Source organism: Vanessa cardui, chromosome 9, assembly GCF_905220365.1.
Source record: "Vanessa cardui chromosome 9, ilVanCard2.1, whole genome shotgun sequence".
NCBI classification, from domain to species: Eukaryota; Metazoa; Arthropoda; class Insecta; order Lepidoptera; family Nymphalidae; genus Vanessa; species Vanessa cardui.
In genome coordinates, this window is record NC_061131.1 from 3,086,574 (window position 1) to 3,103,402 (window position 16,829).

Sequence of the window (16,829 nt, forward strand, 5' to 3'; positions counted from 1 at the left end):
TAACTTGTGTCCCGTCTTCTAGGCTGCGTGTGGTATATCTATTTGTAGTACTAAATTCTTGTTATAAAAAAACTTATATGTGCACATTTCTTGTAATACTAGACTATTGCCATATGATTAATATTGTAAGATGAGATCATGATTATATTTATAAATATACTGTATAATTTGCATCGCCGTCATCTTGTTCACATCACATAATATTAAACATTCGTATAAATATTTTATTTAAATTATTAATTGTTAGCTCATTTTTTTTGCTTGTGACGATCAACGATTTTATCACATTAATGAGTTCGATTTCTTGCATAGGAAGTTCGATATTTAAAAACGATTTCCTATTAAAATGACGCGTAGTGATGTCCCGCTTTTCGTAGTTTTTTTTTCGTATAACGGCATTCGTGTATACCGTTTTCAAGCTATAATTGCCAATTTTGTATTTAGTGTAACACATTTAGATATATTCTTTATCGAAAACAAATTGAGATCAATGTATACTAGCAAAAATAATTTAATTTAATAAAAAAATTGCCAAAAAAACATTTACGTTTTTTTAGTTAAATTTATGTGAAATGTTTGTTTTTATTAAAGAATTAAATAATTGTGTCAAATCTTGTAAAATTTTTTCTTAAAATTACAAATAAATATTTTATTTCAGACTATACATGTGACAAAATTGAGTCCTTAAGAGAAAACAATCTTACAAAATTTTACATTTTTTTTAAACTTTTAATTAAATACAATTGATTATGAAAGGCAGAGAGTTTATCACCTACTCAACTTCCTGTAGTAAATATATTTATATCTAATTATATTTTGGAGGCTCTCTTATGAAAAAAATACATTATGATTAGTTCAGCCTCATACATACTTTGTTTAAATGTAAATAAAAAGGAATATATATATTAAATAATTGTCTTTGTATCTGAATTATTTTCTCTTTGATGAATGCAGGTCTACTGCAACAGAATATACCCCTCATATAAATATTGGATATATTTTCAATATAGATTTCATTTTAATTTATTACAATTTTATATATGCACAAAATAATTTATTCAGTACTAAATGTAATAGTAATTATTTATCTAAAGTAACAATTGAGCTAGCTTTATTTTCTGTATTGAAACTATACTTAGAGAGATTTCGTAATCATTAAGCCTTATTTATATTGAATGATATTCTTATTAATAATATAAAAATGACAATCATACCGGGCCGATTGCCAAAGTAGGTCAATATCCTACTCAATATGTATGATCCATTTACTATTTATGCATACCTTTATTTTTATTATTTATTTTTGTTAAAACATAAATAAAATATGTAATTAAAAAAAAATCAGGCAAATATAATTCTATGCTTGAGTGTAGACATGTTGAACAAAAATAGAAATACGAAATAATGATTGCACGGACAGCACACTGTCTCCGAACAGTCAACTGTTGCTACCAAGAGTGTTATTTATAAAATTGGGCACACTTCCCCAGATACGCTCATTGCCTAACATAAGTAACACATATTGTCAAACAACTTTAATTCCTACATAATTACTGGATACTACACATTCTTTAAGGGTTTAATTTTACGATTTCTTCAGTCCAAAATTATCTCAACCTATTGAGACCTATTAATAGATACAAAGATTACCCTGGAATAGATAAGGTGAAGCTAAGCACGACATTCACGTACACTAGACGGTCACGAGTCAGCTGAGTGGGTAAACAAGAATACTCTCTCGGAAAACGATTATTGAACTGTAGAAGTTAATAGCAACAGGTGTACTTAGAATACTTTGAAACCACAAACCAACATGCCACTAAGATACGGAGCCTGCTTGGACCAACGATGTTCCCTTTATAAAACCCACTTTCACAGCACTTGCGCCTAGATTTGAGCACAAATCTCTTGATAGAGATCACAGAACTTTCAAATATATAAAGCCATAAATACCTTCTCCTTTGCACGTCCAGCATGTTTTTGCACTGATTTCGCGATTAACGCACCTTTACTCTCTGCCATTTTTATCACTATTTCATTACCGACTGTCTTTATTTTCGAAACACTATCAAACTGCAACTGTGCGGTTGCAATTTGCTGTCACACGTCAAAATCCAAGTGCCGTAAGACTACACTGGCGTGACGTGAGTTTTTAGTCTAGCCGCTAGCGGTCGAAGACAGATCGAGTTGATGTCAAAAACAGGTTTACAAATACCAACAATAGATGGCGCAGAACATTTTTATTTAAAGATAATCGAAAAAAGAAAATTTTATATCTATAAAGTATATTTTGTTTTCATAAAATTACAATATAAAAACTGTTTAAAATAAATTTAAAATTACAACATTATTTAACAGATCTTACTGTTGTGTTGGTATGGTTGGCTGTATCCTATTGCATCTTTGCCATTCTCTTTTAGAATAAATGTACCAACCAGATTAAAAACAAACTTTATATTCTAAATATTGACGTTAGAATTCAAATTGTTGATGTTGATAGTGTTTTGTTTATGATTTTTTTTAAGAAAATCAATATAAAATTCAGTTTTATATTAATCTTACTGAGAATCGCATTCTATTAACTTTTAAATAGCAGAAGCTTTATTTATATTTTAATTTATGGTATGTTTTAAAATGATTTTCATTCAAAAAGAACAATTTTAAAATTAATTAATTTTAATTTACTCTAATTAGGAGGCTAAAACCGAGCTCCAACGAAATGCCGTTGCGGAGGCACGTCGTAAGGAACTGGAAACATACCAAAGGGCCTTGGATATTCAATGGCTCAACAGTCGCATGTCAGATGGCGGAATGGGCCGGAGTCTTGCATTAATACAGAAAGAGGCTGAAATGGAAAAGGACTTTCAAGAGGTATTTTTTTATTTTTTTAGGATTTGTAATCAGTTTTAAAAAAAAATTAAAATATTTTTAAATTAACTTTATCTAAGTTTTACTCCTAATCATTATAAAAGAGAACAGATCATGCTGCTATTGTTGATGCTCGAGCTAAAAAAGAAATAGATCTGGGAATAGAAATCGCAAAAGCGAGAAGGGAAGAGGCCTGTGAACTTCTCAGACGGCACTACCTTAGAGAAAGAGATCCAAGCCTGCGAGAATCGGTAAAAAAATTACAAGCTGGTTATGTACGCAGGGATTTGCAGCAACAAATACTACACAATGAATACAGGAGGTTACAGGAAAAGGTATGAAAGTATTTGAACAATCTGTTTAATTATTTTTAAAAAGTAAATAAAGGAATGAATAAACTAAAATTAATATAATTTCATCTTTCCTATTGAAAAGCTTTACTCCTTAGTTAACTTAGTTATTTTTAAGGGTAACAATTAAAAATATAGCTCTTTCTTCAAAATTTTCCTTTAATTTTCTTTTGAGCAGTCACCGGTGAAGTTGATCTTTTATTTTGTAAGAGAGAAGTGTAGACAGTGTTGTCATCCGGTATGATTAGATACATATTATGTATCTAACCATGCAGGATGGCAGTATAATTTACACAAGTTTGTGAGACTACACTGGTTGAACACCATGACTCACATCATCACAATGGAGTTAGACACTAAACAATCATAAAATATATTACAATCATAAAAGTATAAAATCTCTAATTATCTTTACTAATTAGTGTCGTTTTAAGAAAGATCAATATGTAAGTGAGCACTGAGTAGATGATGTTACTTTGTAGTAATATGATTAATTGTTTGGTAGCTCACAATATATGTTTCAAAATTAGAATATTGTTGGTATCAATTGATATTGATGGTACCAGATGTATGGACCAGATGGGATCAAGTAATCTATGATAGAGACATTTTAAAATTGGTGTTTTTAATGTCGTCGAAGTTTTTCTCTGAACATTTGGCAATCAAAATCTAAGTGTATTATTGGTTTGTTATTAATAAAGATAAATTTATTGCGAACAGTTTGTAGTGCCTATTTTTTTCGCCTTACGATATGCTTAAATTTAAATAACTGCATATATTTATACGGTTGGTTATATATAAGGCTGTTGCATTTACTATAAGCTAATAAGCTTATCATTATAAGTATTAATATTTTTACTAAGTTTCTTTAGGATAATTAACATTTGGTTTATAGTTGTTTACATTTTCAACTAACACGCGTTAACATATTGTTAAATTTTTTTTTTTATTAATCACAAATTAATACGTAGAAGCTTGGTTTATTCATATAATAATTATAATAGGATTTCATTTTTAAATTCTAGTTATTCGACAATATAAAATAATTTTGTTACTGGCAGCCCTGTATTGGGTTTATCTATGGTCGTTTTTCCAAGTCATGTCAACGTCTTATAATTTTATTTTAAGGAATTGAAATTATTATATTTATTACATGGTAGATGATAGTCATTTAATTTAAAAAATAAAAAAATATATACGATTTTGCTAACCCAGGACAGGAATTTTGTCTTAAGGTAAAAAAAAAATACTTAACAATAATTAGTTATCGATCGCCGAACCCGGCAAACCGCATTACCAACCCTAGTAGCTGTAAGTTTATTGGTCTACTATATCTGCCTCAATGACAAACAAAATTGACAAATAACGATCGTTACTTGTTTTTTTAGTTACAATTTTATAATTGTTGTTTTGTAGGCCGAAGAAAATCGAAGTAATACTGTACTGCTAAATACTTTATATAACGACAAACACGCAAAAGAAAGGGAAGATAAATTAAAAATGGAAAAGGAAAGTCAATATTGCTCGGATTTACAACAGCAACTTGTGAATAAGCAGCGTCAAAGGCAGTGTGACTACGAAGAGTCACTGATTGAAAAAAGGATGAACGATGATGTGATGCAAGCGATCGCTGATGAGGATCAGAGGTAAATAATGTTAATAATTTAGTAGTAGTAATTCGTAAATCCCGTAAATCATAGTACTAATGGTGTTCCTTTTAATATTAATATATGCAAATCACTCGATAACTTGTATGAATAACACCTTTTACAAAGAGTCAAGCTCGCTCACTCGCCCTACAAACCAGAACAATACAAAACAATACTTATTTTCGCTTTATGGGTAGTAAAATAGGTGATGAATTGATTGTATTTATTTGTCTCTGGTTGCCGGCCTTTATAGTGTTCAAATCATAATGAAACAACATAGAAAGATATTGGTACCAAATTGGCCATATTATATAATTAGGTGAAAAAGTAAAATTAACTATTAACTATTCTAGCAACTTGAGTATGCATGTCTGAAACTCAAATATTACCCTTATATTCATAAGGGAAATGAGTAAATTCAATTTAAATAAAAAAAAACAATGTTTGGATGTTTTATTCCCTGTAGCTTAGCTTAGCTAGTTATAAGGTACTTATATTACACCTAATACACATAGTGCTATAACTACAGTAATATGTTTATATATGTTTATCTATAATGTGGAATTTTATCCTATTTTTAGAGAGCTTTGTCACAAGCATGAACAGACTGAGAAGATGAGGGGTGAAATGTTTGCCTCTCAGAAGGCGAGAGTTGATTGGAAGGAAAAACAGAAAGAAATGAATGTGATAGAAGACAGGAAGATTGAAGAGCAAGTGCAATTTGCTGCAGACCGTAGCATGGCCTGGTAAGCTACTTTTCAATTTATTCTGATGTTGGATGTCATTGAACAAGCAATTTTGTACACTTAAGTGCATTTTGTTTTCAAACAGATGGTATCCTATCGAGGAACAATGGCTTTATAAGGATATGTAAAGTTACTGACTCTTACTGTTAATGATTGACTTAATGTTTCAAATTATTGAATTAAAATGCTCAAATACAAACTAGATTTTTGTATTTATAGAGCTATACTCCAGCCAAATTCGATGTGGAATGTTTAATAACAAAACGTTGCTTAGCAACCAACGTCGGGCAGATGCTCAAAACATTTTTAGAAATATGTACAACAATTATTTTTGATGTTAATAAAAATTAAATTTGATGATTAATAATAAAATATTTAAGACAAAGGACTAAGCGCATTCTTGGTTATAATTATAATACTTATGATCATCTGGAATAATGTAGATCTCAAAAATAATACCTCCAATTATAAAATGATATCAGAAATTACCTCTTAGTTATATAATTCGCTTTATTAACTTTATCTATCGCCTCCCAAACGACAGGACTCATTAAGATTAATTTGAAACAGTGATTTTAGTGCTATATTTATGCTAGCCAAAACAAGATGTCTTTTTTTTAATCTATGTGTAATGAAACGTTGTGTGTAATGTTAACATTCTTAACCTGTTGTGGTTATACTACCATTATAATACGACTAAAAATATACAACACCAATTACGAAGAGCCTGTATCGCTATTATATACCTTCCTAAATCTGCCAATTGCTTAAAAAACACTCCAAATATTACAAACCTGCGATTTCTTTACGTCAGTATTAAAATATAGGGTTGTTAGTTTTGTAGTAATATTATAGTGGTAATTAAAGATTTTAAACTTTTATTTTAAACTAATTTTCATATAAATTATGTATTGACCGGCTAAATAAAATTTTTGGATTCTGTATTAAATTAATTTTTTTGTGTTTAAACAGGAAATTGTGTTATAATGAATATAGTTGTAATTATAATAATAATTATTTTTTATTAGGAGTGTATCAACCCTAATTATGATGACACATGGTTTGTTTACAAAAATTCCAGATCGAATGTGGCTGGAGTATAGTTATGTAATTTAACGAATACTTACCAATACATATAAGAAATACACACTAACAAAAAGCTGTGTATTGACACATTTTACATTTTATTATCTATTTGCAAGTGTCTGGGAAGTTGTAATGTGATATTAGAAAATGCCTTTCAAAAATATTTGTTCTTTACAGGGATGTAGAAAGGGAGCGAAAAGCACATCAAAGGGATGAATCAGGCGATAAAATGGCAACTCAGATGCTGGCTAATGTGGTAAATAATCTAAAACATGATTGTATTATGTATATAAATAAAAGTTAGAGTATTAAAAATCTTCAGGCAAGGCTAGGTGTCCTGAATTACTGATTTAAAAATTAATGGGGCAGTTTAATTTGAAACACAGGAAACAAACTCCAATAATAATCCACCTAAGAACTAGCGCACACTGGTAACTTTTGTCACGGTGACTGTTTCGTCACTCTTGTCGAGTCCATGAATATGTATGGATGTGCGCGCATATTACGACGTGACATTTGTGTCTGCATCTGTACATATTCACGGACTTGACAAGAGTGACGAAACAATCACCGTGACAAAAGTTACCAGTGCGCGCTAGTTCTTACTTTGCTTGTGATAACTGCCTCTTGCACCCAATGGATCTTTGTACATTCCATAATTTATTGTATATGTATGTTATTGTTTTCTTAATTAGAGTGCTATAGAGAACGAACTTCAACTGAATGAATTAAAATTTAAGAACAATGTACATGTACATTGTACGTACATTTTTCTTAAATTGAAATAGCCTAGATATTTCAAATCAGATATTTAAATTTATGTTATAATTTTTAAATAATGTTTTATTATATTATCATACAGAATTAAACATAGACTTAAATTTTCAGGCGGCGCGTCAAGAACGTGAGGATGTTATAACTCTGCTCCAAGAACAAGAGTATTTGGAGAGAAACATTCAAGGTGACATGTTAGAGAGAGTGAACCATGAACGCGTCAAAACTGAGATCAAAGAAGGTCTGCTGTCACAAATGGAAGACAAGAAGAATAGTGTAAAAGCCGAGAAAATGAGGGAAGCAGATTTTAGAAGGAGTGTAAGTTATCTCTATTATGATCTCCATCATTCGCTTGTACTATTTACTTTGTGTCGTTTGTACCATTTGTGTGGTAATGGATTTGGTAGTGGCCTGGGTCTCGCTACCTTAGTTAATATTATAAAGTACTAAAAATAGTTTGTTTTGTACTACAAAAACAGCCTGTAAATTCCCACTGCTGGGCTAATGGCCTCCTCTCCCTTTGAGGAGAAATTTTGGAACATATTCCACCACGCTGTTCCAATGTGGGTCGGTGGAATACACATGTGGCAGTTTTTCTATGAAATTTGTCACATGCAGGTTTCCTCACGATGTTTTCCTTCACCGCTGAGCACGAGATGAATTATAAAGACAAATTAAGCACATGAATCAGCGGTGCTTGCCTGGGTTCGAACCCGCAATCATCGGTTAAGATGCACGCGTTCCAACCACTGGGCCATCTCGACTACATTTTAATAAATTTACGAATTTAAATTGTTACATTAATTTCTCCAACTATGTTTTCAATTTCAGGCAGACTCAAAGATGGCAGAGGAGGATGAAGAAGAGAGGGAGAAAGAACGCAAAAAGAAGGAAAAAAATGACCAATATTTTGCTGATCTGCAACAACAGATAAAAGATAATGCGGTGAGGCGTAAGAAGGAAAAAGAAGATGAGCAAGAACGTTGTAGACAAGAAAGTGAATACGATCAAGGCTGGTAAGTGCAAAGGTTGATCTGACCTGGTCCGTACAGAACAGTAGGACGGTAGTAGTCGAATGTATTGAGCCGACAGCCGCTAATAATTTTATTATTTTTGCTTTTTAACTGTTGTTGTATATTTAGAATACATGTTGTATAAAAATCATGTCAAAAGTTGCAGCAAGCTCTTTAGCTTGTTTTTTTAAATTATATGTATTTTAAAACTTGTCACACAAACTCAATACTCAGAATTGCAGTGGGCATGTTTTTTAATTCCTATGAACGCAATTCTGATCCAAGCATTCAAACAAGCTTTTTCGTTTTCAGTATTTAATGAAAACCGCTATTCACTCGGCTTTAAATTTTTATATTGTAGTAATTGTAAGAATTTCATAAATAAACTTTGTATGATACTGGCTGAGTCTTGTGGGGTTCTATCTTCTAAAATTTGTGTTTCTAAAATAACAGAACGTCCAACCAACAGATATATGTTACAATTACTTCCATCCAATAAAAAGTTTAACTTTTATGATCAACTTTTGATATGATTGGAATCCATTAATTTACATTGTTGTAATTACTATTAAGTATTACTTTGATTAATTATATTACTTTAATCACTTGATCCAGTGTGTAAAATTGTTGAAATATTAGTTACTGTATTGTGTAATGAGAGGGATTTTGGTAGATGTTTTAGTAACATTTGATTAGATATTTCAAAACCCTACCCACCGAGCATGTCATCTAGATTTCTGATCAATTCACATACTAATTCCATTGTTTGTATTATTATGAAAAGACTTAAAGCCTGTAGAAATTAATGAAGTCTGAAATTTTGTATACTTTTTAGTTAGTGTTTCTGTATTTTTGTCTTGTAATTCCAGTGAAATTTAACTTGTTCTAAGCATTGTAATAAAATGTGAGAAAAATTATTGAGGCATGTTGTTTGTGTAGAAGTCACTTTGACTTTGTGTGTTTTGAATATTTTCAAAGATATTCCAGTTAGTTATGATGTTTGATTGAATTTTGAATTCGATTAATTAAAAAAAGCTATTATTATTATATAACACTCCGTTGATGTGTCCAAATCAAGTGATATGCTTGGCAATCCTATCTTAAAAAATTGAAAGTATGATAATAATGTTATGAACACTTTTAACCTTATTTGGTAGTAAAATTGCAAACAAATATGTTATCCTAATACGATTATTGATACTAGTTCTTGTTGTTTGCTACACAATATCTTAAACTTATTGAACTTTTGAGAAAAGAGAGGGAGATAGCAGTACTTTGTATTGTACCATAATACTGACACATAAAAAAGTAGAATAATTTCAATTTCAATTGAAAAAACTATCTGGAATTAAAAGTTCTAATAAAAGATAATATAATGTATTAACATTTAAACAAGATTTAATCATGAATTGAAATGTTATGTGTATGGGCTGCTTCATTGTAGGTTTGTGGATAGAGATATTATAGTTGATTAGTGGAGTAAGAGCCAAACGTAAATATCAAATATAATTTAAAATATATTTAAAATGATTTATATTATATGTATATGCCACCATAAGATAACAATATAGCGAAAAATAATATGTTAATTTGCAATCATATTTCGCGGTTCACAATATTTCGACAGATTACAATATTTCTCGTCAGATTGTAATCTAACGAATTTTGTAGTCTTAAGGTGACATATACAATAAAAATAAATATCTAATAAATCATGGCTATGAACTGAGGAAATATGTAACTTTTCATTAAGTCTAGATTGGAATGAGTTGGGTGAAATGAGATTCTTCAAAATCATTTTTAATTAAAATGGATTTTTAAGTGTAAAGTCACTAAGATACTAAAGAAATTACTTTTATTTTGAATTTTATTAATATAGAATTAGAACTACTGAAAGAAAAGCTGTTTAAGAAAGCATTTGAGCAAACACACAATTCAGAATTTTGATGAGGTTGTTATTATTACAAATCCAAAAGCCTGGAGTCAACCTACATTTTAGTACACTTAACTTTGTATTTAATCCTTTGGTTGGGCAGTCTATGTAGTGTTTAATTCTAAAAATATATGTATTTTTTGCGTAACGTGCAATGAATGTAAAGCTTTATTATTATCATTAATAATAATTATTGTAGTTTATATGCAAGAAAATAATCTTTAATGCAAATATTTACTACTAGTTATTGCTAATGTCATTTTAATGAACGGCCTCGTTGTCCTGTCGGCTGGCTTACACTGATTGTGTATACGGGGGTTCTGGGTTCGAATCCCCGGATCAGACCTGTAAAAAGATTTTTTTTCAAGTATGTATCAATGTCTGCCGATAGTAAGATGTCAATTAAGTCCGGGTGTCGATTGTGAGTGGATACGGAATGTAGTGCAGTAAGCCACTCTGAGATTATATGAAACAAGTTACTTTTTTAAGAAATAAATTAAAAATAATTTGAATGTTTTTGATAATTATTTAAATCGGTATACCTCCTTATGGATTACCTTTAAAACAAGAAAATTTTACTGTTGATTGTGTAGCTTCATACATCACATTGATATTCTAATAAAGCTAACACTCTAGTTGTAACTTTTGCTATGATTTTTAAAACAATGTAAAGTTTCCTTATATATAATCTGAATATAAATAATGTATAAGCAGAGAACACTATGTTTAGCTTAATTTTAGCCAGCGAGGATTCTATTTCTAGACACGTTTCATATAGTTTTAGTCTAAATTTCACAATTGCATAAATCATTAGCACAGAGAACGATACCAATTGCTTAGCAGGTATGATATTATTTATGTTTAGACTACCTTGCATGATAGAAAGATTAAAAGAGTTTAAGAGGTAAACATCCTATTTTCTGTCGTAAAGAATCATCCTAGGAAGTGCACATTTCAAGATTAAGGTTTATAGTAGTTGTAAGGATAAAGCAGCTTTTATTAAATCTAAAGATCTATCATTTTGTCAGATTTTGGGATTGAAAATATGTAATCGTGAATTTCACGTGTTTGGTGGTAATGTATAATTGCATTGTCATTTTATCATAAACATAAAAATACCAATCATATTTTTCATTTTTCATTCATAGATAACATAGAATTGTATAAAATAATTAATAATTATAATATTTAATTTTTTAATATGTAGATTACCTTCGGAATACTCTATATATTTAATACATGTACAAAAAAGACGTGTCTAGAAATTTAATGTTATATATGTTTGTAATTGCACCGTGCTTTACGTAAATAAAAAAAAACGATAACCTCAAAGTTTTTTTTCTTCTATTAAATCCTATATCAAAAATCGGTAAATAAACAGTTTCGTGGATCATCCAAAGATTTCGAGCAATATAAGTATATTGTATTTGTAAATCGTATGTATCATAAAGTATTTTATAGTTTACATTGAATGTTTTATATATTTTTTTAATAACATAGCTGTTTTATTGTACCATTGTAAATTCATGATATCATATTATATTTATATGCAGCCACCATTACCACTCATTTTTAAGTACGCTTTTTTGTTGAAAGCAGTGGCTGGTGCTTGTCATTTTCAATTCAAAAGTCATAAAAACTATGTTAATTATATGTTAATTATCAGTATTATACTTCCGGTTCAGAAAGAAATAGCCGAGAAGAACCGGCGAAATAAGATTCGACCAGGGCACAGCTTCCTCGGCTTCGACACGGTTTCGGCACTGCTTCGGCTATGCTTCGGGACTGCTACGACAATGATTCGGTACTGCTTCGGCATTGCTTCGGCACTGCTACGACACTGATTCGGTACTGCTTCGGCATTGCTTCGGCATTGCTTCGGCACTGCTTCGGCTCTGCTTCGGTACTGCTACGACAATGATTCGGTACTGCTTCGGCATTGCTTCGGCACTGCTACGGCACTGCTTCGGCTCTGCTTCGGTACTGCTACGACAATGATTCGGTACTGCATCGGCATTGCTTCGGCACTGCTACGACACTGATTCGGTACTGCTTCGGCATTGCTTCGGCACTGCTACGACACTGATTCGGTACTGCTTCGGCATTGCTTCGGCATTGCTTCGGCATTGCTTCGGTACTGCTACGACACTGATTCGGTACTGCTTCGGCATTGCTTCGGTACTGCTTCAGCTCCGGTTCGGCACGGCCTTGGTATGGTTTCGGCACGGCTTCGGCAGGGCTTCGGCGGGACTTCAGCTCGGCTTAAGCTCGGCTTCAGGTCGGCTTCAGGTCGGCTTTGGCTTGGCTGGGCTCTATTCATCGAGTTGAATGCTACGTAGTTGAACACTTGAACAGAGTTGAACAGAGCCTACGTAACATCACGCTATAGCGTGGCGTTACATAGGCCAATTTCCGAATTTAATACTATGAAAAGTTTGCGGTCTGACAATCGTGTACATATTTTTATAGTGTTAAAAATTGCAGTGGCAATTTGGTTGATATAACATAATCCTAGGTAGTCAAACTATGAAAGTACTTCTCCAAAATATGGTTGATCATTCGACAGAAGGAGATTTAAGAAGCCATAAAAACAAAATAACGGGAGATTGCTTCTTCTATACTATTGTAAAAAAATATTTTGAAGATTTTTCTTGATTTGGCAGACCCACAAGAAATATCTAATAGTGCAAGACGTAGATACCAGAGAAACAAGAGAAGAACATATAATATATAATATAAACATATAATAGGCTAATGTTATGAACGGACGTCATTGTTAATGAATTTGGATGTTAAGCGTTTCGTGAGGGTCGTTAGATTGTTTTTAGTTGAGCATAAACATATGCGACGCCCGTTATTTTTTACGTACGGACAGATGTCCCGCATGTTGTATTGCCCTATGCTCCGAATGGGGCTCTCAGCTTGGCTACGCCTCGGCTTCGGCTCGTCTTCAAATTAAATTCGACACTGCTTCAAATCAAATTCGACACTGCTTCGGTACGGCTTCGGCACGGCTTCGTTGCGGCTTCGGCACGGCTTCGGCACGGCTTCGTATCGGCTTCGGCACGGCTTCGTATCGGCTTCGGCACGGCTTCGTATCGGCTTCGGCACCGCTTCGGCACAGCTTTTCGTCACAGCTTCGGCACTGTTTCTGCACCACATCGGAACGGCTTCGGCTCTGTTTCGGCACGGCTTCGGTTCTGTTTCGGCACGGCTTCGGCACGGCTTCAGCTCTGTTTCGGCACGGCTTAGGCTCTCTTTCTGCACAGCTTCGACTCCATTTTGGCACTACCTCGGCACGGCTTCGGTATGGCTTCGGCTCGTCGTCGTTATAGCTTCGGCTCGGCTTCGGATATTTCGGTAGAGGAAGGAGATTCACGTAGACCATAGAAGACGAACACAAGGCTTATGTTATGAACGGGCATCATTGTTAATGAATTTGGATTTTAAGGGTTTGACGACAATATAATTTACCATTACCATTACCAGCCACCAGACAACACGGAGCTTAGGCTTATGGTGACAAATAGCAAGGCTAGCCGATGACAACCCCTTGCTACGGGTGTGGTGTGCCTTTGGTCATGGTGTAACTTATTCTGATAGTGCCTTCTCTGAGCCACACTTACCACCAAAGAAGACTGAAGAGAAAACTGCAGCTATATGTGCACTTTCTTCCCCCACACTTTTGTGGGAAAGTGTGGGGGAAAAAAGAAAGAAATAAAATTACAAAAAATAAATGAGATCCCATCAAAAACATTAAATGTAAAAAATGCTCTCGATTCTCTCTTTCCATCGTAAAAAGTTTTGAGATCTCATAGAAGCCAATTCCTATACAAATTATTTTGTAGTTATAAATCAACATTTAGTAATTGTAGCAATAGTTTTCTTTATATTATAATTATAGTGACTTGGCAATGACCACAAGAAGAAAAATCATACATGGATCGTACATCCACCTTATTCTCCCGGTGTCGCAGCTTCATACATTCAATAATTTCCGAATTAAAAAATCCTTTCTCAGTAGTAAATTTGTATTTTCTAAATTCTTAAATATTTTTTTAAAAACGCTAAAAACTTGATAGACATGTTGAAAAAACAAACTGTTTTTGAAAATATTTTATTGCTTTTTAGAAGTCAAACTTCACACTATCCAACTCATTCAACAATCTTTCTCTATTTTTTGATATATTGATTTTTGTTTAATAGTATATTAAAATCAATTTATCATCAGGCGTAAAGAAGTATCCGAAGAGAGGAAGAAGATTATGGAAGATCATCTTCCGAAGCTTCTGGGGTATGTTCAACCAGGTGTTATCTCGCAAACTGACATAGAGAACCCACGCTTAGCTGATCTGGGAAAAGAATTGATGACTATATCCAAGCGGTCGAAGAGATTTCCGAAGTGCAATTCACAATGTCGGATTTTGAGAGAATATTGATTTTTTTAATAAATTGTAATATTTTATTTTAGTAAAATTGCGCGTGTCATATTTTTATTCTTATGATAATAAATTTATTCCATATGTTCAGTCAAGAGAAAATTAATTTAAAAAATGATAGTGATTTACCGCAAAGGAAAATTTTATAAGCCGGCTTTGTTTGGGAACTTCGGATATACGTAGAACAATTTTTATCACAATCGGATGTTGTAGGAACGCAGAGGGAAGACATTCATATAGAATTCCATTAAATTTAATAAAAATTGTCTATCGAAAATTAAAATAGTTTGTACAAATATTTTTTTTTTTTTTTTGTTATTTTCATAAGATTGTGTTACGTGAGTAACCTTAGACTTCAAAACGGTGTTATGACATTTGATTCTATGTCATAATTTATATCACATTATTATTGCATGTGATTTCAGTAGTTCGGGATGGCCAAAATAATATTATCGTTTTACAATGATGCTTCAATGTCTATCTTTTTCTAGAATGCCCCACGCTATAGTCCAATTGTTTTATAATGACAGCTCAATCATATTTAAAATAAGAAAGTGTTACATGCCAGTACTAAATGCTATAAAATAATATTAATTAAAATTATTGATCAATTAATTCCAATAATAATTGTATATAATAAAGTAAATTCAATAGCTCCTGCTATATCAATAATATGCAATCATAATGTGATATAAATTATGATATATAATCAAATGTCATAAAACCGTATTGAAGGCTAAGGTTACTCTCGTAACATTCGGCTATCCTGCAACTGCGTCCGCGTCCCGCGACGCTCATTTTCTTTTCAATAGCCGCCCAACTCTGTCAAACCAAAAAAAATAAAAGCAGTATTATGTCTTTTAATTAGAATCCCTTAAGATTTATCATGTAATTTTTTTTGTCACACAGACTCTTTTTTGATTTTGTCACACAGACTCTTTTTTATTTTTGTCACAGACTATTTTTATTTTTGTCACAGACCACTTTTTTTGTTTTTGTCACACAGACTATTTTTTTGTTTTTGTCACACAGACCATTTTTTTTGTCACACAGACTTTTTTTTCAGATAGATCACTGATATGTTTTTTTTATACATATCTCGGAATACATTGTAAGTATAGTACGAGACAACTTAGATGTCGCATCGGCAAAATTCGTAAAATCGATCACATCCGAATTGAATACGATATCCCCAATTATCAATATTTATTTCTCAGGCGAATATGATCTTTGCACAAACGTAATTACTTCTAATATCATATGACCTAATATATTTGTCAATTTGTCGCGTCGATGTACATGCACTTGCTTTCTCTGACGTGTGAATTTATAATGACGAATAGCGTCGAATGGCGCGATAGGGAGCTATTTCTATCGGTTGTGTAAATCAGCACTAATCGGTTTTATTTTCATTCTATTGCATGTTCCGATGCTACATCTAATTTGTGTCTTACTATAACTTATAATACGCCTCTCACCTTTTTTTTTAATTTGTTGTTACGATGAGGAAGATGCAAACCAGCAGCTCGAGGTCACGTAGCCCAGTCATTGGCAGTTCTCGCATCGAAGATTCGTTTTGCAGGCACACGCTTCATCTCCAAGGCGCCGATAAGAGCAGCAAACTTTAAGCAGGATCGGTTGCCGCGTTGCTGAAGAATTTTCGCCAGCCGTTTTATTAACATGACATCTAACATCCATTCCAATTGTTCGACGAAGTCGGTAGATCGGGGAAAAGCAGTTTGTAATGCAAGTTTTTTTTTCTGGTCGAAACTTCCTTGTGACTTCATCATCTATAGCCGCAATCCGTTTTCTTTTCAGCAGAGAAATTTCTTACGTCGCCTCAAAGTTTTTTTTTCGTTTCGTCGGCCGTAGAGGTAATTAAAGTTGGACATAGTGATTGTGACCGTGATGGTCATCCGACTTCTGAAATGTAGTTTCAGTAGTTCGGGATGGCCAAAATAATATTATCGT

The 16,829-nt window shown here is 32.5% G+C and overlaps 2 protein-coding genes across 2 annotated transcripts in view; one reads left to right on the forward strand and one right to left on the reverse strand.

The window, feature by feature from the left end:
- LOC124532235 (myc box-dependent-interacting protein 1) overlaps positions 1-2,163 on the reverse strand; it is a 43,626-nt gene extending 41,463 nt beyond the window's left edge. The window contains exon 1 of the mRNA XM_047107013.1: positions 1,954-2,163. Within this exon, the coding sequence (XP_046962969.1) occupies positions 1,954-2,022 (69 nt within the window). The 5' untranslated portion in view covers positions 2,023-2,163. The remainder of the gene's footprint in view (positions 1-1,953) is intronic.
- Positions 2,164-2,604: 441 nt separating this feature from the next.
- On the forward strand, positions 2,605-14,946 carry LOC124532273 (meiosis-specific nuclear structural protein 1-like). Its single transcript, XM_047107084.1, has 9 exons — positions 2,605-2,622; positions 2,695-2,871; positions 2,973-3,203; positions 4,635-4,864; positions 5,449-5,613; positions 6,877-6,955; positions 7,588-7,791; positions 8,305-8,489; positions 14,651-14,946. The coding sequence occupies exons 1-9, from the start codon at positions 2,620-2,622 to the stop codon at positions 14,856-14,858; spliced, it is 1,482 nt and encodes a 493-aa protein (XP_046963040.1). The 5' UTR covers positions 2,605-2,619; the 3' UTR covers positions 14,859-14,946.
- Positions 14,947-16,829: the final 1,883 nt, after the last annotated feature.